The sequence below is a fragment of the Glycine soja genome, chromosome 12 (genome assembly GCF_004193775.1).
Source record: "Glycine soja cultivar W05 chromosome 12, ASM419377v2, whole genome shotgun sequence".
Taxonomy (NCBI): domain Eukaryota; kingdom Viridiplantae; phylum Streptophyta; class Magnoliopsida; order Fabales; family Fabaceae; genus Glycine; species Glycine soja.
Genome location: NC_041013.1, coordinates 44,505,257 through 44,529,431, shown reverse-complemented (window position 1 = coordinate 44,529,431; position 24,175 = coordinate 44,505,257). Strand labels below are relative to the sequence as shown.

The window sequence follows — 24,175 nt, the reverse complement described above, 5'->3', positions numbered from 1 at the left end:
AACTCAGAGATCTGATTCATACCTTTCTCCTCCAGATCCTACTAGCCAAAGCTCTATTTTAGGGTTCGATTCCGATCGATCCCTAACCGGCGAGCGCGAGTTCCTTCGGTTCGACGACGAAGTTTCTCTGTTTAGGATCCATTGATCGATTCATCCATGGCGGCGATCGATGACTTGTCGGAGCTCGCCGATTCGATGCGCCAAGCCGCGGCGCTCCTCGCCGACGAAGACGTCGATGAATCCTCCAATTCCCGAAGACCTTCTACTTTTCTCAACGTCGTTGCACTCGGCAATGTTGTAAGTCTCACTTCTTCGTTTTTCTCTTCTTCTGCGTCGTCGTTTTTCATCGGTCACTTCAATTCCAATTTTTGTAGGGTGCTGGAAAATCCGCAGTTCTCAACAGTTTGATTGGACATCCCGTTTTGGTAACTCCAAATTCCAAACTCACTCTTAAACCCTATTCTGTTTTTATGAAAAGTTAAACTGTGAGAGTGAGTGTGGTAACTTGTATTATTCTGCAGCCTACTGGTGAGAACGGAGCTACTCGGGCTCCTATATGCATTGATCTGCAGCGTGACACTTCGTTGAGCAGCAAATCCATTATCTTGCAGATTGACAACAAGTCACAACTAGTCTCCGCAAGTCAGTTCCTATTCTCTTCTTCCAAACTGCGCGCACCAAAGTGGCTGATCTGTGCAATTTGCTTCTTTTTCTTTACTGATGAACACGTTCATGTGCATTGTTTCGTTGTTGCCACAGGTGCTTTGAGACATTCGTTGCAGGATAGACTGAGTAAGAGTTCCTCTGGCAAGGGTCGGGATCAAATTTATTTAAAGCTCCGCACGAGCACAGGTTTGTTGATTTGTTTTAGTTACCTTACTATCTTCAGGTTATGCAATTTGATAGAATTATACAGCTTTGAAAAGGTTAATTGCCTGATATCGTAACATGTTTTTTTGGATTATTCATGCATAACCACACAATGAAGTTTGTTTGTCAAAAAATAGTTCTTGAAATTACAGTAGCCTTCAGTCCTTCACAATACTTTTTGAGTTTTTTGTTGCTGTGTACAATTAGTATGTTATGATATCAGATGATTACTGAAAGTTGGCTTTCAATTGACCCCTGAAAGAGTGAATCAGTTTATTTATTGACATGATCCAGTTATATGTGTCGTACCATTTTTATTTTTTTAAACTAAATTTCCAAATTCCTAACATTCTTTCTATCATCTTATCTCTTCCCAGCACCGCCTCTTAAATTGGTTGATTTACCTGGGTTGGATCAGCGCATCATGGATGAATCACTGGTAACCTTCCCGAATTGATTCCCACACTTGTTGGTTTTTATTTTTTTATTTTTTATCATTGAACAGTTTTGGGGTTCTGATGTTATTTAATGTGGTCCTTGCATAGGTTAGCGAATATGCAGAGCACAATGATGCCATTTTGCTAGTTATTGTACCTGCAGCTCAAGCACCTGAAATTGCTTCATCTCGAGCCCTAAAATATGCAAAGGAATATGATGGAGAAGGTAGACTGTTTGCATGGTTCTTTTTAGGATTATTGTTAAATAAAACTTGTGGAATTCTTCTTGAGTACTTGTCTGATTTCCTTCTCTATTAGGTATTAGCTTTGCCATTGTTAATTGACTAAATAGGCGAAAACATATTTTCGTAGGTACCAGAACCATTGGCATTATTAGTAAAATAGATCAAGCTGCATCAGACCAAAAAGCACTGGCTGGAGTACAAGCTCTCTTGTTGAATCAGGGTCCTGCAAAAACATCAGACATCCCTTGGATTGCATTGATCGGTCAATCTGTTTCAATAGCTACGGCACAGTCTGGATCTGCTGGTTCTGAAAATTCATTAGAAACTGCATGGAGAGCAGAGAGTGAAAGCCTCAAGTCCATATTGACAGGAGCTCCTCCGAGTAAACTTGGAAGGATTGCTTTAGTGGATGCCCTGGCACACCAGATTCAGAATCGTATGAAGCTTCGGCTTCCTAACCTTCTTTCTGGGTAAGTTCCGTGTAGTGCAATGACATTTTCTCATTAGTTATTTAATTAATTATAAGTATTGTTGTTTTGACTTGGTTCTTGTTTATAATAGTGGGAAACTAAGAACCATATAATAGATCAATGGTTCTTGTTTCTTGGCATTTATGTATAGTCTTTTGTGTTTTTAATTTTCATATTTTGTTTACTATGTAAATAACTGTTCTTACTTCTTACTAAAATGATTTGTGTTAGAAAGTGCACTCTATTAATCTTTACTTTACTGACACTGTTAAGGTTACAAGGGAAGTCTCAGATAGTTCAGGATGAATTGGCCAGGCTTGGTGAGTCTATGGTCACCACTTCAGAGGGTACGCGTGCTATAGCCTTGGAACTTTGCCGTGAATTTGAGGATAAGTTTCTACAGCACATTACCACTGGCGAGGTTTGCTGTCTCAAATCTTATATTTTAGTTAAATTAGATTTATTTTTTATGTTAGTTATTATTGGGAACGTTATTCTTCAGCCCCAATTAATCTTTAGCTTCATTTTTTGTATATAGTACCATATCTATTCTAGTATTAGTTTTTTTTATTGAAGGAACTATTTTTTTGGGCCCAATTTAATTTTAATTAGTTGAAGCTTGAGAGGCTTTAGAATTGAGAAAGAACATATTTGGGGTTTTAGAATAGAGAAGAGCATATTTGATTAACTTGCATTTAATATTCATAATAATTGTTTTGGTGCTGTGGATAAAAAATGTAGTTGGTTGCTTGGTTTACATGCAATAATTATTATTATTACTACAATGCAATTTTAGATAGTGTGAATTATTATATTTGTTGAAAATCAGTATTAATATTCTGATTCTATCAATAATTGCAGTTTATAGGAACGTAATCTCTGATTTAGATAAAACAGAATATCCTCAATTTATATAAACATGCACCTGCAGTGTACTTTGACTTATGGGTATCACTCAATTTCCCTTTGTTTTCTCCTATTTTAAAAATATTATTACTTTTTTTGAGAGTTGTATTAGAAATAACACAAGCAAAAGTCTTGGAAAACTAAACAGTCTGGAAGAGCTGTCCAATCTTTTTGTAAACCATGTGCTCCACACAAAGGAGAAGCAATATACACAATGCACAGTTCTTTACAACGTAAATTTAAAGGAACATATACACCTTTGAAGACACAAGCATTCCTTTCCAACCATACAAACCACCACAAAATCCCCTAGACCACACATTGCCACCATGTTTTGTTTTCCTTGCCAATCTCTAGAAAGTGAACGTGAAGAAGCTGATCCAACATACTTGGACATACCCAATTCTGAATTGTAATAACAAATACTACAATAGCTTATTTCAAATGTAGCTCACAGCTATGATGGAGGAATAAATGAAGAAAGCCTCATATATGATTAATTGATTAGTGAATTATTTTGTAATTTCAGCATTTGGTGACAATTTGTTTTCATGTTGTGTTAATGAATAATGAATTATATATATGTTGCTTGGGACTTTTTTTTATATACTATTAATTATCTGGCAGGGAGCTGGTTGGAAAATTGTTTCCTGTTTTGAGGGGAGATTTCCTGATAGAATGAAGCAATTACCTTTAGATAGGCATTTTGATATCAACAATGTGAAGAGGGTAAGTTTTGAACCACTGATCCGTTGATATCTTTTTTTTGCCTAGGGTGGGGGATGCTATTACTCTTGCTTACCCTTTTTGTCTGTTACCAGATTGTGTTAGAAGCAGATGGTTATCAGCCTTATCTTATTTCCCCTGAAAAGGGATTGAGATCTCTAATCAAAGGTGTTCTAGAGCTTGCGAAAGAGCCGTCACGTCTTTGTGTTGATGAGGTAATTTTTTTACATGTAGAATGAACTTGAATTATATTTAACTTTACTCTCAAGTTTCTAAATGATTGTTGCTTGTTCCTTATATCTTGTAGTGGTTTTCTTTATATTTTCATTTGGCTTGTCAATTAGGTTTGAAGTCTGGATCCAGTGTCCATATTCTTTGTCCTTTCCCTTCCATCTGGATGTATTCATTCTACCTATTTTGAAAACATGTTACTTGTAGTGGAACTATACATTTTTAAAAAAAAAATAGATAGGATTCCTTGAATAACTTTCAAGATTCCTCTCAAAGAACATGTTAGGATCCAATTGCAAGGTATGGGACTTGAGTCCCACATTGCAAGTATGAGATTTTGGTGTGTGGTTTACATGGCTTGGGCTCTCCGACTACAACAGCTGGCTTTTGTGGTGTGGTTCTCCCAAGGTTCTTATCAGCACATGTAAATGATGACTGTCAATTGTATGTCAATTTTATGATTCTAATTCAACTAAACTTGATAGACCGCTATTATTGAGGAAGGCAGAATAGGAAATAACATGAATGTTCATGTTATAGAGCATAACAGAATACTTGGCTGGAAAGAAATAGTGGGAGATGGAATGCAGTTGGGAAGAAATGGGCTTATGGGAATATAAGAGGCTACAATAGTTTAGTACATGATAGAGCATGAATTGGAGGAATAAAGGAATGGGCTTTGGACTAAGTGGTGATATGCATCTTCAGAACAGTAGATTTATCTTTCATTTTCTACATTTAATGTTCTTGTAAGGAGCTAGTCTCCATTGTCTTTATTATTAGAAAAAAATGAGTTTCTATCAAAAGTCCTACGTTGTAATTGTACCTTGCAGCTAATGTTGGAATTTGATTCACTGTGTGCATTTGTTCCTTCTATTTCACTTGTTACTCATGGAGATTTTCTTTGCCTTATGGTTCAGGTGCATCGTGTCCTGATAGATATTGTTTCGTCTGCTGCCAATGCTACCCGTGGTTTGGGAAGATACCCACCTTTCAAGAGAGAGGTATGGTACTTCATTGTTGTTTTTCTGTTTCTACTTGATACCTGTATTAATATATCATGTTAAATTTGAGTCTTTTTTCTTGTTGCATATAGTTCCTTTATACATTTTCTTCTTAAAGGTATCCCCTAGGTGGGGAGTGCACTTTCTCTTTCATAACCTTGTTTAAAAATCTTTCAAGGTTGTGGCTATTGCAACCGCCGCGCTAGAAGGGTTTAAGAATGAATCAAAGAAAATGGTGGTTGCACTAGTTGATATGGAGCGTGCTTTTGTCCCACCTCAACACTTCATTCGCTTGGTACAAAGGAGGTAATTTGGACATATTTCTTGAATGGATCTAGATCCTCTCTCATTTGGGGTGATCTGTTCCCTACTCTTTATTTGTCTATTTGTTAGCAACTACTTTTTTTGGGGAGGGGGGGGGGGGGGGGGTTAAAAACAATGGAGACACTAGCACTACCTAAGAACAGAAAATGCAGAAAGTAAAAGCTAAGTCTAGAGTTTTGCAGATGCACATAACCTGTAGCCCTTGCCCTTAACTCATTCCCCTTTCTCCTTAATTCATGCCTACCACATACTACATATCTTTCCGTCTCATTTTTTCCAACCAAATTCTCACCCCTCCCTCTGTTTACTCCTTGGTAGCTCAACATTTGGTTATAATCCAAACTTAATAACTTGGGTATCCTCTGTGTTTTGCATATTGTCCTTCTTTTCCCTGTGTGTTTGTCCTTCTACTTCTCAACCATTGTAGCACATACTTTGGTATTGGGGTCTATCAATACTCCCCCACAGAATTCACCTTGGTGAAGTGTGGGTCGGGTCCCTGTAACAAGTCTGAGAGAAACTTCCACTAGGTTCCCATTGCTTAAAGCATATTGACCTTTCTGAAGCAAAAATTATTTGATTAGGGTCCCATTTTTTGAAGCACGATGATCAAATTATGCTGAAACTGAAGAATTGCCATTGGATCCTACTGTATTATTGCAAATTATTGTGCCTCTGCTCTTATCTATTACTCCATCTTTTGTGGCATTTTTTTGATAGCGTTTGACCTGGCCTTTTTAGCTTAAATGCTATTTTAGAGCTTAAAATAGGAGCTTTAAATTTAAAATTGTTTGGTAGTTCTATAATTTTTCAAGTTCAAAAGTTAATTTGAAGGTAAAATTTCTTGACCAGTGTGTTCTTGGATGTTCTCCCTCTGTCCCAATTTCCTTCTACTGTAAATTCTCCATATCTTTGTCTATGTCATAATTGATTTGGTCAATATCTTCTTTGGGCATGTGGTCTTGGGCTCTATCAAATCAATCCCACTTTTATCTTGACAGAGCAAATTTGGTGGCTGGAATTTTTTTAAGCAGGATCTATTTGCTATGTCCTTTTCACCAAGGACAATTGTTTATGAGCATGCTGCATTTTTTCATTTGATAGTTATTTTGAATAGCTTTGCATAGTTAACCATGAAATTCTTTCTAGTCCTTGCTCATACATAACATTATACATCTAGATGTCGCCCAAATATATATTTGTGAAGTCGTTTTTTATCTAGCAATTCTATGTTATTTACTTTAGGATGGAAAGGCAACGTCGAGAGGAGGAGCTGAAGGGCCGATCCTCAAAAAAAGGGCAAGATGCTGAGCAATCTATACTTAACCGGGTAGGTGGTCTACTACTGTAACATGGATTGTAATTAAACTTTAAAAAATCTTTAAGAATGAGTTGTGCTTTTGTAACTTTGATTTGTTGATTTACTTTTACTCTTTTTTTTGTGACTTGTTGAATTTAAAGTGGCTCATTGTTAACTTATTGTAGGCCACTAGTCCCCAAACTGGTGGAAGCATGAAGTCAATGAAGGAGGACAAGAAAGAGAAGGAAAAGGACAAATCTGGTCTGGCAGAGAAAGAAGGGCAAGAAGGCTCAGGCTTAAAGACTGCTGGTCCTGAGGGAGAAATAACAGCAGGTCTGTCCTATTCTATATGCTACTACATTTTGCTGATAGAAATTTCTTGCAGTCTCAATTCCCCCTTCAGCACTCTATTAAGTTGTTTTTTTTGTGTAGGTACTCTTTCTGAATTTTGAGTTTTTGAGAGAATGCTCCTGGAACTATCAGGAAAAAAAATTATATATACTGAATTGATTTGTGATTTGGGTACTAGTACCAAACTAGTTCAGTGGAAATCATAGTAGTCATTAGTAGTGGGATGACCATTATTCTAATTTTTTTTCATATATATATATATATATGTATGTATGTATGTATGTATATTTGAGGAGGGATCAAATTACACCGGTGTAACTTTGATAACTACTACACCATTTTATAACTTTCAACTAGATAATGTTTTCTTAAAGCTCACCATTGGAGTGAAAGTTCTTTTCACATAGATCACATATGCAAAATTTCATATTAATTGAAAATCATTTGTTATCTCATACATATAGACTAAAATCGACATAATATAAACATTTCAAAATACTAAAATATGAATCATTTGATTATCTTTTTTTTGTTGTTCAATTTGGACAAAATTTGACATAGCATCTTGGTAATATGTAGATATAATTCAACAGTTGGATCAATAAAATTTGACAAAATTTAATCTCTCCTCTCTCTCTCTCTCTCTCTCTCTCTATATATATATATATATACATATATATAATGGTGACTTGTTGGTCATGGGTTCGAATCCGGAAACAGTCTCTTTGCATATGCAAGGGTAAGGCTGCGTACAACATCCCTCCCCCATACCTTCGCATAGCGAAGAGCCTCTGGGCAATGGGGTACGAAGTTTTTTATTACAATTTTCTATTTTATATTATTATACGTTAATATGTTATATTTTTTCTATAATGTTTAAAAGTATAGAAAAAATAACAGAGAAAAAAATAATAATACATAATTATATATTATATAAACTAAACAGAAAAAAATCCTCCCCAATTGTAGGACTATTTGGGGTGCATGCCCAACCTTTCTCACCCAAATAAACCCTAGTACCTCTTTCTAGTTTCCTCCAATCAGATGTCACACCTTCTCACCAAGAAGAAAACCCTAGCCTCTTTCTTCCTGTCAGCAGCCACTTCCTCCTCACCCATGTTTTTTTGGGGTGAAAAGGGTGTTGAGCCTGCATCTCAAATTGGGCCATTCTCCACCCCAATTCCCCAAACAGTCTTACAATTGAGAAGGGTTTATTTTGCAGTTTTTTATTAATCATATTTTATACTATAAGTTACTCTATAATGTTCATAAAAAAAGAAAAAATATTAAAACATAATTATATTTATGTATTATAATTATATAATATAGACAAATATATAACATATAATAATATTTAAATGTATTAAATAGAATAGAATTAATGTAATAATACTAAGAAGAAAAATATTATTAAATAAATACATACTATTATATATATATATATATATATATATGGGGCCATCCTGCCATAGGTTTTTTGGGGGGTGGAACACTGCTATTGATTACTATTGCTGTTATGTTGAAAATTCTTTAGAAATTCTTAACTATTATTATTCTAGACATTCTAGTTAGAATATGTTCTATTAACTTAACCATAAAGGAACTTAATTGACTAAAAGCTCTTTCAATTCTGTTTCTTGGCTATCTAACCTAGAATGGCATGGGAGCTAATGCTTAAATGCATGAATTTGGAAGTTGTAATGTGCCAAAGTATATATTTCAAAATTATTAATAAACTAAAACTACTTTTCTTTATTGTTTGCAGGATTTTTGTTAAAGAAAAGTGCAAAAACTAATGGTTGGAGCAGGCGATGGTTTGTGCTAAATGAGAAGACAGGAAAGGTTGGTAACTGTTGGCCGAGTTGATAAATTATTTACAGTGTTCTTTAGTCTTTTATCATTATTATTCCTACATCAAGTTCACTGTCTTCTGATTAACACACTAGTCTTTTGAAATTCGCAAGATGTTTCAAATTTACTTGGCTTGAAGCCTGTAAGCTTATTACAAATAGGGACACTTGGAGAAAATAATCTAAATATAATGTGGGCTCCATGACCTAAAGATAATACCATGACTTAAGATGAATATACAATGTTGGACATTGGCGCAGTGGTAATATCCTAGTAAGAAATCAAACAAAGCAGGGATGATGGATGTTGGAGCCGAAGCAAAAGGCTGTAGGGGATGACTGGATATTCATTGGAAATTAACTTTGTGGTGGTTGTATAAGAGCTTTCTATTGATTAAACCATTGAGCTTCAGACAAGAAAAGGGAACAGGCCAAACAGCCCTGAGTTGATAAAAAAATGGCAGTCAACTGCCATAAGATGTCAGCTTGTGTACAGAGAGTTGCCTGAAAACGTGAGACAGCCACTGAAAGTTAAATCAGGGTGAAAATAGTGGACAAGAGAAAGGAGTATTATAGGTTTGCAATGAGGCAGAGGTATTGTAACAGGAGTAGGCAATGGTTGATGGTATCACTCTGATACCATGTTGAAAGCATGGGATTTTGGTGAAAATAAGGAAAGAAAAATAGAGATACTATGTAAAATATGATATATTAATACAAAGCAGGAACTGCTATTTATACTGTTAAAGATATCCTACAATAGTCTGAAGACATCCTAACTGTATGCTACTAACACAATAATTAGGAGTAGTAGAATAGTAATATTTGTATAAGCTGGTTAAATATGACTAATAACAGAATAGCTTAAAATATTCTGACAAATTATGCTGCTTCAAAATGCTCATAGATGTTTTCACTTATGATAATTCCTGCAGATTTCCACTGTTTATCATATGTTTGAATCTGTGTTGCATCTTGATTCATTCAGATATGAGATATATAATTGGCCACTTTTAATACAATTTACTGTGTGATATTGACTTTAACCTTTCAACTTCACAGCTTGGATATACCAAAAAACAAGAGGAAAGACATTTTCGCGGTGTTATTACATTAGAGGTATGGAGTACTTTCATTAATCATGTACATTCAATATTTGATAAATTTTACAGTACTGTGTTTTGTGAATCATATAAATTATGTTGGAATTCTCAATTAAGCAATTCATGATACTTGCTTGAATAGATTTTGCTAGTGCCTGCACTTAGCTGGTGGTTTAATTTAGTAATTGTTATCAAAATTTCCTTATGGTTGTGTTTTTCTAATTCTGTGTTTTGAAATGTAAAATTTAGACTTCAAAAGGGATCATTTGAAATCAGTGTTGTTAATGGCAGAAAGCCAAAAATCCGTCATAAAAATATGGCGGATGGCGTAGCGGAAAATGGCGGACAAAAAAAAATACATATATATAATTATAAATAACCAAGTACCAACACAAAATAAACTCATTGAAATTGAAAAAAACAATGGATTGCATTCAAATAAACTAAAAAAGTTTAAAAAGTTTCATGAGTTCATAAAATAAAAGAGGACTGAACAGAAAAAAAAAGTGGTGTCAAATAGAAAAAAATAAAAATGGCTGTCAAAAATTAAAAAAGGGTGTCAAATAGAAAAACGAAAAACAAAAGCTGCAGACATAAAAAATGGGTGTCAAACAGCAAAGAAAAAGAAGAAATAAACAAAAAAAAGGCACCACTGTCCGTTGTCCACAATGTTCGTCTTCGCCGTTGTGCTGCCGTGCGTCGTGCTGCCGTTCGCGCTGCCGTTCGTCACCACCGTTCATAGTGCTGCTGGTCTGCTGGTCGCTGCAATGCTGCTGGGTGCGGGTGTTGGTCACTGCTTCGCGGGGTCGTGCGGGTGCTGGTTGCTGCTTCGCGGGGTCGTGCTGCTGCCGGTCGTCGCTGCTGGTAGTGGTGGCTGATGGGTGCGGGTGCTGGTCCGCTGCTGTTCTGTTTCTGTTCGTGGCTGCTGCGCTGTTCAAAATATATTATCGGGTTGGGTCGGGTCAGCCCAACACCTACCGCGAAAAAAACAAAAAGGGCCGCTATTCCACCTTTCCCGCTATTCTGCCATGACCCGTCATGGCTATGGCGGCCGCCACTAGTAACCTGCCACGCCACCGCTATTTGTGGCGTTTTTTCAAAATTCCGCCACGCTTTTCCGCCATGGCCGCCATTTGATAACACTGTTTGAAATATAATGATTTATAAAACCTTTAAAATGTGAAATATTACGCCCCATGTTTTATTTCTATTTATTATTTTTTAAATTTGAAACAAGGTAGAATAGTAGATTTTTTTCCCAGAAAATTTCATTGACTGTTGAAGTCTTGTAATAAATCAACGGTAACTTTTTTAATACAACTGATGTTTAACAAAATGCAAATATGAATGCTGAATCAGTCTGGTCCTTGCCTAAGCAAACATTTTGGAGTTTTATTACTAAGGTTAAGTTGACACATGTACCAAATTCACATTTCACACATGTTAGCAAACCTTCTGGATAATATATTTAGAAGAAAGCTGCATTATCTACCCTCCCCACATCTGACTAGGTCGTGCATTGGACCACCCCTTTACCTTTAATTCTGACTATTGAAGACTTCATGCTTAGATGTCACGGCTACATGTTACTTTTAGCTTGTTGATTGACATTGCAAGATGGTTACATTAATGCAAATACCATATGGTTTTTATTTTTAAATGCTTACTTTTTATGTGAAGGCAATTCTTGAAACTAATAATTTCTAACTGTTAACAAGTAAGCAGTAGATAATATGAAAGCATAATCATTTGAATGTTTGTTTGTTGGATTTTAGATCTATTAGTACAATTAAATTGCTTTTATCTGCATCCTTAATTCATATATGAAGCAACTCTGGAAATTAATAATTTCTCTTCTTTTACCCAGTAAGATGTTTGGATTTTAGATCTACTAGTACCATTATATTGCTTTTATCTGCATCCTTATGAAACAACTCTGGAAATTAAGAATTTCTAATTCATCTTTTACCCTGTAAGATCTATGTAATGTACAACACACTCATTTTGATTTTTGCTTAATGACATTTTAACTCTACTAGAATTCTTGTTGCCGGAATTCGGTGCCTGTGTTTTGTCCAGCCTTAAGTTGTGAGGGGTGCCTGGCAGGATGAAGTCCATTTCCTAGATAAGCTGCCAGCAGGAAGGATAAAAATAAGAAAAAAGGAATGAAATAGACCATACTAACCTTGGAAAATATGTTATGCTCTTTTAGGCTCTGGGTTGGGGAGAGTACTAACCGTTGCGCACTGTTGGGGGTGGTGGTGGTTAGTGGACTTTTACGCATTCACTTACTCATCAAAATCTTTTGCATTGGTTGCAAACCTTTAGTCTATTTATCCTGACCAGAAATAAGGATCTTCTTAATCTCTGAGATGTTGGTGCATTATACTATTGCTTACGGAGTCACCTTCAAGTAAGTTTGGAATATACAAACAAGCCAAAATTAACTTCTTTCTGCTGGAAAATGCTTATTCAATCTAAATGTAGGATGTTTTGGATGTTCTACTTGGATGTGGATGCTCCACATTTAAGTTTGTTAGAACTCAACTTTAAAGCTTTACATTTTACTATGTTTGGTTTCTGCTAATATCCACTTGTAATTTACTGAAGTAAGTTCCACACTTTTGCAGTATGTACTGGCTTTGATTTTTATAATGTCAATGAGTGAGTAATGCATAACTTATAGTCTTGATAACCAGCAAAAACAAAGCCTAATCCCACTAGGATAGTCTTAATAAGCATACAAAATAAATTGCTATGCAGGAATGTAACATTGAAGAGGTTGCGGATGAAGAGGATCCTCCATCCAAAAGCTCAAAGGACAAGAAGTCCAATGGACCTGATTCTGGCAAAGTCAACCTTGTATTTAAAATTACCAGTAGAGTTCCTTATAAAACCGTTCTGAAAGGTAAAATTCCCTTGTTGATATGGCTTTCAATAGTATATGCACTCTTTTATTTCTTGTAAAATTCTGAATACATTTTAACTACAAGGTGTTTCTCTCTTGCAGCACACAGTGCTGTTGTTTTGAAGGCTGAAAGTGCAGCTGATAAGATTGAATGGATTAAAAAGATAAGTCAAGTTATACAAGCAAAGGGAGGACAGATAAGGATCTCATCTGATGGTGCCCCTACTATGAGGCATAGCCTCTCTGATGGTTCCTTGGTTAGTTGCTGTGGCTTAAAGGCATTCATCACACGTGTTGCATTTGTTTATGGTGCATTCATTAGGCTTGTAATTAAAAGTCAGTTCTTTGAAATTAGATTGTGCCTCATTTAACCATTTAATATAAGTTTACTAATCTTATGATTTTTTATTCAAAGTTTTTATGCTAATTGATTTCTACATAATTGATGTCTTTTTCGGGACTTTAAAACCATTGTTTATATACAATTATGTTAATTTTCTGTTTATGTGTGCTATTAGGGTGTTGGTTAAAAAACTGAAATTGAGACTATTAGATAAAATCCAAAATGCATTTGATACTGTTGGAAATAATTACTTAATGTACGTAGATTCAGTCACATGATAAAATGCATACAGTGTTCATGGGTATTAGTGTGTAGGAAGTTGCACTCCATTCATATTTGCCTAGGAAAGTCTCCACTAAGTTTTTTTAAGAACCTATATATTACTCTAGAATAATAGTAAGATTTTCCATTCTCTAAATAATCGCCGGAGTCCAGATTATTCTCTCCCCCTTAAAATGCTTATCTAACAAAACTGTACAAATTATTAAATAGTAGAGCAGCATTTCCTTGCATGCCAGAAAGAAAGCCAAAAAGCATTCAACTTTTATGCAAAACAAAAATAGCAGAAATTACACCAGGAGCTGACAACCGTCCTGGACAGAATTATATTGGTATAGATTAAGCAATAAGTAGTGACATTTATAAATTTTATGGATCTTTAATATTTTTTTATTGAATATATAAGGAACTTCATGTAAGCTTTCATTGGAGTTTGTTGTTGGGTGGATCCACAAACCCAACCAAACAAATTTAGGGAAATAATACTTCTACCCCATCCTACCGAGCTATTCAACCATTAAAGGGTTGGTCTTAAGAATCCCCTACTACACATTCAATCAATTTGTAAACATCCCTAGTCCTTGGAGTCTAATGTCCTACTCAAGCATTAGTGGCTATTTTAATGTTTTGTTACCGTAAAAAATTAACAAGAAACTTTACAGAATAGGTAATCAAAGATATGTTGGAAATTGTGATAATGATTATCATATCATTTGGGTAAATCTGTAAATGTATCACTGGAATGATTCAGTCTCAGGAAATATTGATTGAGTCAGTCTAAGCTGAGGAGTTGCATAACAATTAAAAATAAATAAATGTTGTTATTGACCATGTATTATTATATTTTTGTATATCCCGTCTCAGGACACAATGGCTCGAAGACCTGCTGACCCTGAGGAAGAACTCCGATGGATGTCACAAGAAGTTCGTGGATATGTTGAAGCAGTTTTAAATAGTTTAGCTGCTAATGTTCCAAAGGTAAGCTTCTGTTTTTAGCATTTGCCATTTTTATAATTTTTCCAGTTTTCCCAGTTAATTTTTGATGCATTTTCTGGTTGCTTGGTTTACAGGCAGTTGTCCTTTGTCAAGTTGAAAAGGCTAAGGAAGACATGCTGAATCAATTATATAGCTCTGTCAGGTTCAGAAATTTGTTTATGCCTTTTATTCTTATTCTCTTGCATTAAATTTCTTCCTTGCATTTCAGTCTCATTCTTGAAGATTTTAAAGGAACATAAAGAAATTATAAAATATCTTTAAATTCTCTTTGCATTCCCTCAAAATTTTCTGGAATGTGACTGATAATTTTGGTAACATTTTGCCGCACAGCTTCAGGCCTGCAATGTATCATGGAACTGAATGTTAGTAGATAAAAAGCCAACAAGAGAATAAACTTTAATGTAATGGAGATGAGGATGTTGCATTGGATGAGTGGACAAACTAGACAAGATTAGGAATGAATGCATTAGGGGAAAAAGCTAGGATGGCACCTATTGTAGAAGATATAGTAGTCTTTTTGCATGTGCGGAGAAGACATGTAACCAAGAAGGAGATATAGATAGGGGGTAGCTTGGTAACTAGAGGTAGGTGACCAAGAAAACCAGGCTAAACAATTAAGAGGGACTTAGAAGTCAATCACATGCCTTTTTACTTGATTTACAATAGAGCATTAATGTCGTTTGATCCATGTATCCAACCTCTGCTGGAGGGAAAAAACTTGGTTATTGTTATTTAGAGAGATTGTAAAAGGTTTCTGGATGTGTTTGGCTGTTTTTTGTGTGCTGGTTAATCTCTTCAGGAAAATTATCTAAATATCAGACTTTAATTAATTTTTTCTGTTTTCTTGCTCAGACGCCATTGTACTCTTCCCACCAGTCAGTCCAATGTAATCAATTTTTATGCTTACTCTAAAACACCATACAGATGTTTCGTGTCCACGCTTTCTATCTCATGGAAGGCATTACTCTTTGTTTTCTTCTCAAAGTAAATTGCAGTGTGCTTCAACACACTGAAAGAAACTTTTTCAATGTTCCAAATGTGGAGGGAAAACTGATATAGGTTGAAGCAAATATTGCTGAATGATGACCAAACTGGGCAATGTGACAATAACTCTCAATTAGGAATAGGATAAGCAGCCTCAATGGGGAATGCATGCTGTATATGAGAGAAAAGAGATGGTTGAAGTAACTCAATTTAAATTTGAAAAAAAATTATAAGGCTGTTTTATCAATTAATCAGTTATTTAACTGAGTGTGATGGATTTTTGTCTGAAAAAAAATGAGGATGCTAACCCATATGTGTGTGTGTGTGTGTGTGTTCAAATACAGTAATTTTGCTTCGTAATTCATTATTGATTCAAGTGTTCATGTACACGTTACAATGTAATTAATCTGTATGTTACAGTTTTGTATATGACAATGACAATTTTTTGTATTCAGTTGTTGCTTTGATGTCGGTCTTTGTTAACATTTTTTGTATGTTTCTGTGATTAGTGCTCAAAGCACAGCTAAGATTGAGGAACTGCTTCTAGAAGATCAAAATGTTAAGCGCAGAAGAGATCGAATCCAGAAACAATCCTCCCTTCTCTCAAAATTGACACGCCAATTGAGTATTCATGACAACCGAGCAGCTGCTGCCTCTGGCTGGTCAAATGGTAGTGCAGGTATGTGTAAGCTGCTTTCTTACTCATTTACATATTTGTCAGATGGGTGAGTCATCAATATTAGTTAAACATATTGTGCACCTCTTTTTTGTTTTTCAAGTGCCTAAGCTTGTCATCACTGATGATTGAATATTATTAGGAATTATGGTACCATTATATCGTATTCTGATATTTTCTGTTACATTCATAGCCTGAACATATTGACCACCGTTATACATAAAGGGAATACCAAGTTTTGGTGTACACATGTTATCCCATTTTACCCTTATAACTACCTTTATAAAATATCTTTTTAACCCCTGCAACTGCACTCTTCAAACAACCCATAGCAACCGTTACATCTCGCAAACCGCCCATTATTATTTAACTTCTATTATCCTTTTCTTTTAAATTTTTTAAAGATTACACAGGCATGGAGTGCCTGTTTTGTCCCAGTCTTAATAAAATAGATTCATATAACAGTCTATGGATGTCTTAAAATTCACCATGATTTTTTTTAATTAGTAGTTACAATTTGCATTTTATTTTGTAAAGTTCACTTTCCCATTTGATTTAAATGGATCCAAACCTTACTTATCCTGGTAATGAGCCTGATTGTATCGGGAGTTAATATTTGTTGACACATGTTTTTTCTTTCCTTTTTTGGATTCTCGGTTGATAGTAGTTTTTTTCTGTGTTTTTCCTTTTAGTGTACTTACATTACTTATTTGTTTTGCAGAGAGTAGCCCAAGAAGCAGCAGCGGACCTGGTGATGACTGGAGATCTGCCTTTGATGCAGCTGCCAATGGCCCTGTTAGTCGAAGTGGTTCATCAAGATCGGGATCCAATGGTCACAGTCGACATTCTAGCGATCCTGCACAAAATGGTGATGTGAACTCTGGTTCCAACTCTAGCAGCCGCCGAACACCTAATCGGTTGCCTCCTGCTCCTCCAGGTTCTTCAGGTTACAAATATTAACAGGTGGCTGATTGGTGATTGCTTGACAGTTGCTGTTTTGATACATTTTTGGAGGGTGAGGCTGCTCCCGCCCCATTTCATACGGTCATCCCAATTCTTTGTTTCTGCCGGTATATGTACCTGAGGATATGTTTGTGTAAATAGAAGACTATAGTTTATTAGTATATGTTTTCCGGGCATTTGTGTCATTATCCGGAAGTTTGGTATCAAGGTGGACTTGAATGCATTTATCATGTTTTGCTATTCAATATTCTTTTCACTTTAATATCTTTTACTGTTTCCTTTTTTTCTTGTCTAGAATTTGCACTCATTTTGGATGCAATCGATGTATCTTGTTTTGTAATGATTGAAATAATACACAATCGCTGATGGGTTTGTGACGACCATTTTGGGGTATCTCAATTATGGGCATATTTTATGTAGGTCTAATTAAACTTTTGGTCGTTGCATTAAAAGTTTAATTAACTTAACTAAGTTAAGTTAATTAAACTTTTGGTCGTTGCATTATTTTTTAACTGTTGAAATTGTGTTTTTGTCTGTCATCTGCAGATGGCATACTGCTAGGGTGTTTTTTTGGGTTCCTAATGCGATGTTTCTTTTTAATTTAGTCTACACGAAAAAGCTTTTAAATTTATTCCTATTTGAAAAAAAAAATTGATTTGTGATTGAAGCATGGTGTAAAATTTAAATTTAGTCTTAGAACTGAGTTTCTAGAACGTATTAGGATGCACTGTGTTTGGAGACACGTTTTTGATCCATGCCTTTGCTATTTTCAGGTCAATACTAAAGGCACACAAGCTAGGCATTGTTGCTTGTGCATCAGATATGACTAGTGTTTGACATGCGTTACCAATTATTTTTTCAAGCATGCACTATATTTCTATATGAGGATAATACTACTTGATAGTTCAATTGGAGATGACCTTCCTCACGTGATCTTCAAAAAAAAGAAAAAGGAGAGATTTTCGTTTGACATTCAAGTGTGCTACGAAATAGCTTTATTTATTCTTGAATTGCTTACATTCTTATTTTTTATTTTGAGTTATTATAACATTGACGTGGAATATCAATTAGTTTTTTTTGTTAATGATTAATTTTTTGTTGAAAAATCTAACTAATCACTTTTAATATGATTTCTCAACTATTCACGTTTTTTTTTTCAAGAAAAATACTCCTACAATATTTTACAAGGAAAATACCCCTACAATATAATGTCCAGAGTGTTAAGAATATTATTTATTTTGACTAAAACGTAATCATGCAAAAACTTCAACATGGCCAGCATTTAATTTATTTTTAAATTTATCACCTGTGGTTCGGACTACAAATATTTCTTTAGGTGTCATATTGATCAACTGCATCACTCTTTTTTTTTTTGTTATCTATCTCCAAAGTTATGTTTATTTTCATAATAAAACGGGACTTTTTATTGCAACAGATGTAAGCCTTTTTATAACACGAATATTTAAAAATTAAAATTGCCGGCAATACCAAAGCCACCTTAGTCACTGCAAGTGAAAATGAATAAAGAACTTTGAAGAAAGTTTCTATATCTATATTGAAAGAAACAACACAATCACCAAGCATCTCACACAAGTTAACAACATATTTAAAAAATGGACTATCACAAAGTTAATATAAAAATAACAATGATACAATTCAATAATAGGAGAAACCAGGATGAGCTAACGGCACAAAATTTCCTGGAGCAATCTGTTCTATTAACACTCAGTACTACTCTATAGACACTCGTAGCCATATCTAGAGACAGCCGTAATATAACTAACAATGAAAAAATACAACACACTAAGAACACTAGCACACCCTTGTTTTCTAAAGATGTTTGCTTCCTGCGGACTTCATTAACCTCGGACCTGAATTATTAAGAAAAAAATCAGATCCCAAAGAACTAAATACTTAATAGCATATCCATTAGGAAAAGAAAATGAGGTTCAAGCTTTGATATCAAACAGCAACCACAAAGCAGAGGGCAAGGTTCAGAAACAGTAAACAATGACAACTATCTTCAATTATTCATAGTATTTTGGTCCTATGGCAAACAATATTTTTCTTTTCATGGCCAAGGTTTTCAAAATCACCTTAGGCACTGTAGTATAAAATGTTCATGAATCATGAGCCCATTGGGTTGGCCATTATTAAATGGCACTTTTCATGATAAATATACAGAACATCAAACAGTGGAATTGCATCTAATAATATGAGAAGAAATAAAGATTAAATTTATTGGAAATCACCAATTTTGGTAAGTTGATTAAAAGAGAGGCAGGACACATCAAAATTGGCGATTTTCAATTAGTTTAAGTCAATCATAGAGAATGGTATTAAAAAGAGAGTATCGCTACGATTCCTCTTTCCCTCAAATGGAATTAACAACTAGCAGCAGCCCTGACTATGAAACAATCTTTTATTGCTTTGACTTTATTTGCTAAAATTGATTCTTTAACCCAGTTCCACCCTATAAAAATAAAGTAGATGGTGGAATGAGGGGGTAAAACATAAAGCTCTGGTAGTCTTTAGTTAGAATGTCTTTTGTAAGTATGCCTTGGGATAAGACAATCGCCCCTCCCTAAGCTTCCTTTCCGCAAGATAACAAAAACCATTTCTAAATATTGGTTTAGTCATTGATCTGGAAACAAAAGCCTTGATCAAATGCCAAATTGTGGTTGAACTGAAAGTACCTTTAATATCTAAAAGTATATGCATAAAGTAACTAATAAAAGTCATAAAATTAAAATGCCGTTAAGTAGCAAGCCTTTGTAGTGGATTTTTGGGGGGCTTGCTTTGTTTGGGAGGCGACACTCTTAGTGTCTTGTCTTTATGTGTAATTCATCAGTACTTCTGGTACTGATTTGATATTATTAATAATATATATCTATGTTTGCCTTCCAAAAAAAAAGCAAGCCTCAAGCCATATAATTCTAAAATTTTATTCTACATAGCAGACTACTGATAGAAAGATTTAAAATTTTATGTTTTTCTTCTTCATCACAAAACTGTGATTTTACTGAGTGTTTTAGCACTATTACAAACTTCTTCCCTTAATTGTCATAGATATTCAACTACTCTACTGTTTTAAAGATACTCTCAAAGTGAACCAGTTACTAAATCTGAACTAGCTCTTAGCCTCTTACGCTCATATAGTGATAAATTACAGAAAGCTTGTGTTGTAAACTCTCACCTCAAAACAGCATTGTCCCTGAGTAGATGATCCAACTGCATGGAAATATGGGACTTCCAAGATTTGAGATCACTTGCACCTTTTGTCTGCAAGGGCAACAAATCATTTGCAAAATGAATTAAATGTAGAATAATAATGGTTTTCATATAATTAAATACAATTAATGCCAACAATATCCAGGATAGATTTCACATACTATAGCATCCTGCCGGTCAACGAGATTCCTAATGCCATCTTTGATATTCTGTATAAGTATATCTTTTCCTCCCATGTCTTTGCTGTACTCTTTGAAAATATTGACATATCTAGAATTTAAGTCCTCCATATACCGCTCCAAAGCAAACAAATTTAAGTCTAGAGTGCGAACTTTCTGCATCAGAATCTTGAGAACAGTATCCCCGGGCATCCTGCCAACTTGTTGATGGGTTTCTTCAACTGGATCAGGAACATTACTATTTACTTTCTCATGATTTGCAGAGGAGATATCTGAAGCAGGATCTCCAAAATTATTTTGATGAACATCTTCACTCTCAGGAGGATTAGGATGGGGTGATACTGTCCTTTTATCAGCATCACCATCTCCAGGTGCATATAGATTATCTTGAGTATGTATCAAATCCTCCAGCATCCTCTCAACAGCATCCACACCATAAACTTCAACTGCGCTTAGTGTGCAATAAAATTCAGAACCATAGTGACTTTGAAGATTCAATTTTAGGTATCTCACCCATTTTGGCTCCTGAAGAACAAACCTCTGAGCATGCCTAACATTTGAGGCAGTGAAATTCCCAAAGAAAACCCAAACATCTGTTGGAAAGCTCAGACTGCCAAGAAGTTCAAAAGCTTTTAAATTGGAAGAATGGTGCTCAAAATTAGCTACTTGTATTGTATCTACCAAGATTTCTTCAGAAATCTCTATGATGACGAATTTCTCTTCGGCTGAACATGGATTGCGAAGATACTTATCTTTGTCTCCGCTTAAGATATTAGAGGCGCCTTTGGCTTCTTTGTTAGAACCTAATACTTTTGCTCCCTTGGAGGCTGAAGCATAATTGTATTCTGCACCACCAGGCTCCACTCTATGCATTACACTTCCAGATGAACCAGCAGTGCCAGAGTTAATTTTAGAACTAATTGCCCTGCTCTTGAATTCATCAAGACCAAGAGGCACAGCCCAAGGTAAGTGATCAGATTTTTGCACATCCTCTCTAGTGGGAGTATCACTATCATTTGGGACTGACTCAGCATCTTCAGGGTCAGGGAGAATGTAATCATGAGTTTCTTTGAGCAAACATTTATTAGCAAAATTAGAGGTTTTACACTGTCCTTGCTTATTTTGCTTCCAATTAGACTCTACATCCATAGATAATAAAGTGACTAACAAGAATATTGTTTTGATTATTCTCAAAAGCAAGACCCATAATTGCAATTTATTTACCTGTGGGTGCGGGGTAACCATGAGCGCGGAAGATTAGAGGCCACAAAAGAAAAAGCAATGAGAGAGAGAGTTTATAGCCAGACCCAGTTTTAGCTCTTCTTCTATGTAGAAGAGCTTCACGTGATCTCTGCATTGCACATCACTGCTCAACACAATTAACATTCAATTCATTTTATTCAGATCAGATCATACAATAATAAGGGATCTCATCTCATCTCACCTCACCTGGGTGGGGGTGGGCTTTTCCTTCCAAAAATTACGCGTTGACGAATCGATGGATCTGCGTGTGTGAGTTGGTTTACAAAGCAAAATTGAGAAAGATACAATTACAAGTCAAAACACGGAACGTACGTGCTGTTTTAAGGACCCAATCCTTCAACCGGTGAGTCATTAATTAAAACATATAAAGACGTGTAAAATAACAATAAAAATTACAATAACTATATATTTTATTTCTCACGTCTATATACCAACTAAGTACAGTAGCTCAATGGTTAACCATAATTGAGTCTCAGTCATGGGTTCGATTCCCTTCGATCAATTTGTATGTTTCGAATTGAGTTTCATCACAACCATGAATTCTATGCATTTTGGTCACCATACTGACAGGCTCATCTCTTCACACATCTCTCATCGGGCCACTCCAAGAGAGTCAATGCCAACACCATCGTCGATAATGCCTCCGAATCCTGTCGTCGTCTCCGTCACAGACGACCTCCCTTCTCTGCTCGACCAGCTCACCAAGCCTCCCCAATTCTGACCTCGCCCTCATTGCGTACGAGATCTTCATCGCCAAGAAAGAGAAAAGATGTTAGAGTAAGAAAATTGTGCACGAGATTTATTGAAAAGAAATTAAGGTCTCTTTAGAAATACTCCTCTACTAAGCATTAAGCAATATATTTGTGTGCAGATTCTAAAAGAAACTGCTTTATATGGATGTCGACAACAATATATTATCAGAAAAGGAACTATAAAATAGTTTTTGCATATTATTTCTTTTATCTTCTTTAACATGTAGGGCTATGTACTTACCGATGATTATACCTGAATCTCAATTGACTCAAATTAGTCTAAATAGTTTGAACAATTTCTTGAAGTACTTTCAAGCACATTGTTATTTATTTTACATTTTTTCATATTATGTTTTTGGTTATGTTTATAATATTAATGGGTCATATTTTATTCATTCACAAATATATTGTAACAAATTTAGTCACAGTAAAGCTCATTGTAAAAAGAAAATAGTGTATAAAGAATAGTTGTGATTAAATCTTATTGAATGATATTTTGTTTTAGTTTGTACTAGTCTATCTTAGAATTTATGTTGATGATATTAAATAAATTAATTTTATTATTTTTAGACATTTGATAACATTGTGCTTGTTAATTGTATGAGATATTTGGATGAATAATAATATAAAATAATAATTCTAAAAAAAGAATAAATTTAAATTGGTAACATGTTGGTCCAACCATTCATGAATACACTGGATTTCAAAAACAAATTGTGAAAAGCGAATCAAATCGATCAAATTTGATTGAGTTTGGTCATAAATTTAGTCAAAATCGACCTAAATCGGTCTACAAACACCCCTATTAAAAGTGTTATTTTAAAGTTATTTAAATTATTGTACCCAAAAAATTTTAATGTGCACAAAACATATTTTACTGTAGAATTAAATTTCATCACTAATGTATTTTTTTAGTTATAGAAATAATTGTTTGTTATGAAATATATATTTTTTGGTTCATTTTTATATTGTGTAGTAAATAGTTTAGTGGTAAATATTGTACAAGATTTAAATAATTACTTTTTAAATATAAACTATTTTTGTTATTAAATATATCAACAGTGATATATAATTTTTCATATTTTAATTTTTACATTGTTCAAAAATCATTATTTTAGGCATTACGAAAAAAAATGAAAAATTGGAAATTTTTATCATGTATAGAATTTTGAAGATAAAGATTACACTTTGACATCTAATATATAGTTTATTCTGAGTTAACTTTTTTACTTTAAAAATTAGGCTAAATTGTATTTTTTTTTCTTCTCTTTTAATTATTGGTCCACAATTTTGATCTCACTTTTTTTTTTCAATTCCAATCCTCACATTTTAGAAAAGTTACCATCATGGTTTAATCCTTAATTGAATTATCTCTTGGTGGTACCTAAATAAATAATGTTAGATTTAGCATATTATTAGACAAAAAAAACATTAAAAAAACTAAAAAATGAACCAAAATTACAGATTTTATAAAATTTAAAAACTAAAATCATGCATAAAAAATTAGAGATATCAAAATTACAAAATAAAAGAAACCAAAATTATAATTGAAATAAAAGACTAATTTTATTTCATACTAGATGAAAGTGGAAATATTTTTTCAATATCTACAATTGAATAATGATGATCATGTTTAAACAAGGTTAATGTGCACTTAGAAATCGTATGTGTTGGCCATACAAAATTATTATGTACCATCAATAGAACACCAAATGGTATACTCTTTCAATCCACTATCACTCCTACTCATGATGCAATTTTGTATTACAATAACACGCCAAAGT

The 24,175-nt window shown here is 34.4% G+C and overlaps 2 protein-coding genes across 5 annotated transcripts; one reads left to right on the top strand and one right to left on the bottom strand.

Moving 5' to 3' along the window:
- Nucleotides 1-156: 156 nt before the first annotated feature.
- LOC114378200 (dynamin-2B-like) lies at nt 157-17,365 on the top strand. The gene is made up of 22 exons (XM_028336750.1): nt 157-297; nt 375-425; nt 522-642; nt 760-852; nt 1,248-1,309; nt 1,416-1,533; nt 1,680-2,022; nt 2,296-2,443; nt 3,556-3,657; nt 3,750-3,869; nt 4,806-4,889; nt 5,068-5,195; nt 6,459-6,543; nt 6,699-6,846; nt 8,630-8,706; nt 9,777-9,833; nt 12,581-12,725; nt 12,828-12,982; nt 14,212-14,325; nt 14,418-14,485; nt 15,837-16,006; nt 16,725-17,365. The coding sequence occupies exons 1-22, from the start codon at nt 157-159 to the stop codon at nt 16,961-16,963; spliced, it is 2,769 nt and encodes a 922-aa protein (XP_028192551.1). The 3' UTR covers nt 16,964-17,365.
- Nucleotides 17,366-18,551: 1,186 nt separating this feature from the next.
- Nucleotides 18,552-22,564, bottom strand: LOC114380490 (SUN domain-containing protein 3-like). Of its 4 annotated transcripts, none has more exons than XM_028339577.1 (5): nt 21,821-22,564; nt 21,601-21,742; nt 20,359-21,410; nt 20,163-20,248; nt 18,552-18,837 (listed from the first exon to the last, which is right to left on the bottom strand). In XM_028339577.1, the coding sequence occupies exons 2-5, from the start codon at nt 21,731-21,733 to the stop codon at nt 18,588-18,590; spliced, it is 1,521 nt and encodes a 506-aa protein (XP_028195378.1). In that variant the 5' UTR covers nt 21,734-21,742; nt 21,821-22,564; the 3' UTR covers nt 18,552-18,587. The 4 variants fall into 4 exon arrangements, with proteins under 4 accessions (XP_028195378.1, XP_028195374.1, XP_028195377.1 ...); XM_028339573.1 differs by having other exon boundaries at nt 20,359-21,515; nt 21,821-22,563; XM_028339576.1 differs by having other exon boundaries at nt 20,359-21,515; nt 21,826-22,563.
- Between the last annotated feature and the right edge of the window lie 1,611 nt (nt 22,565-24,175).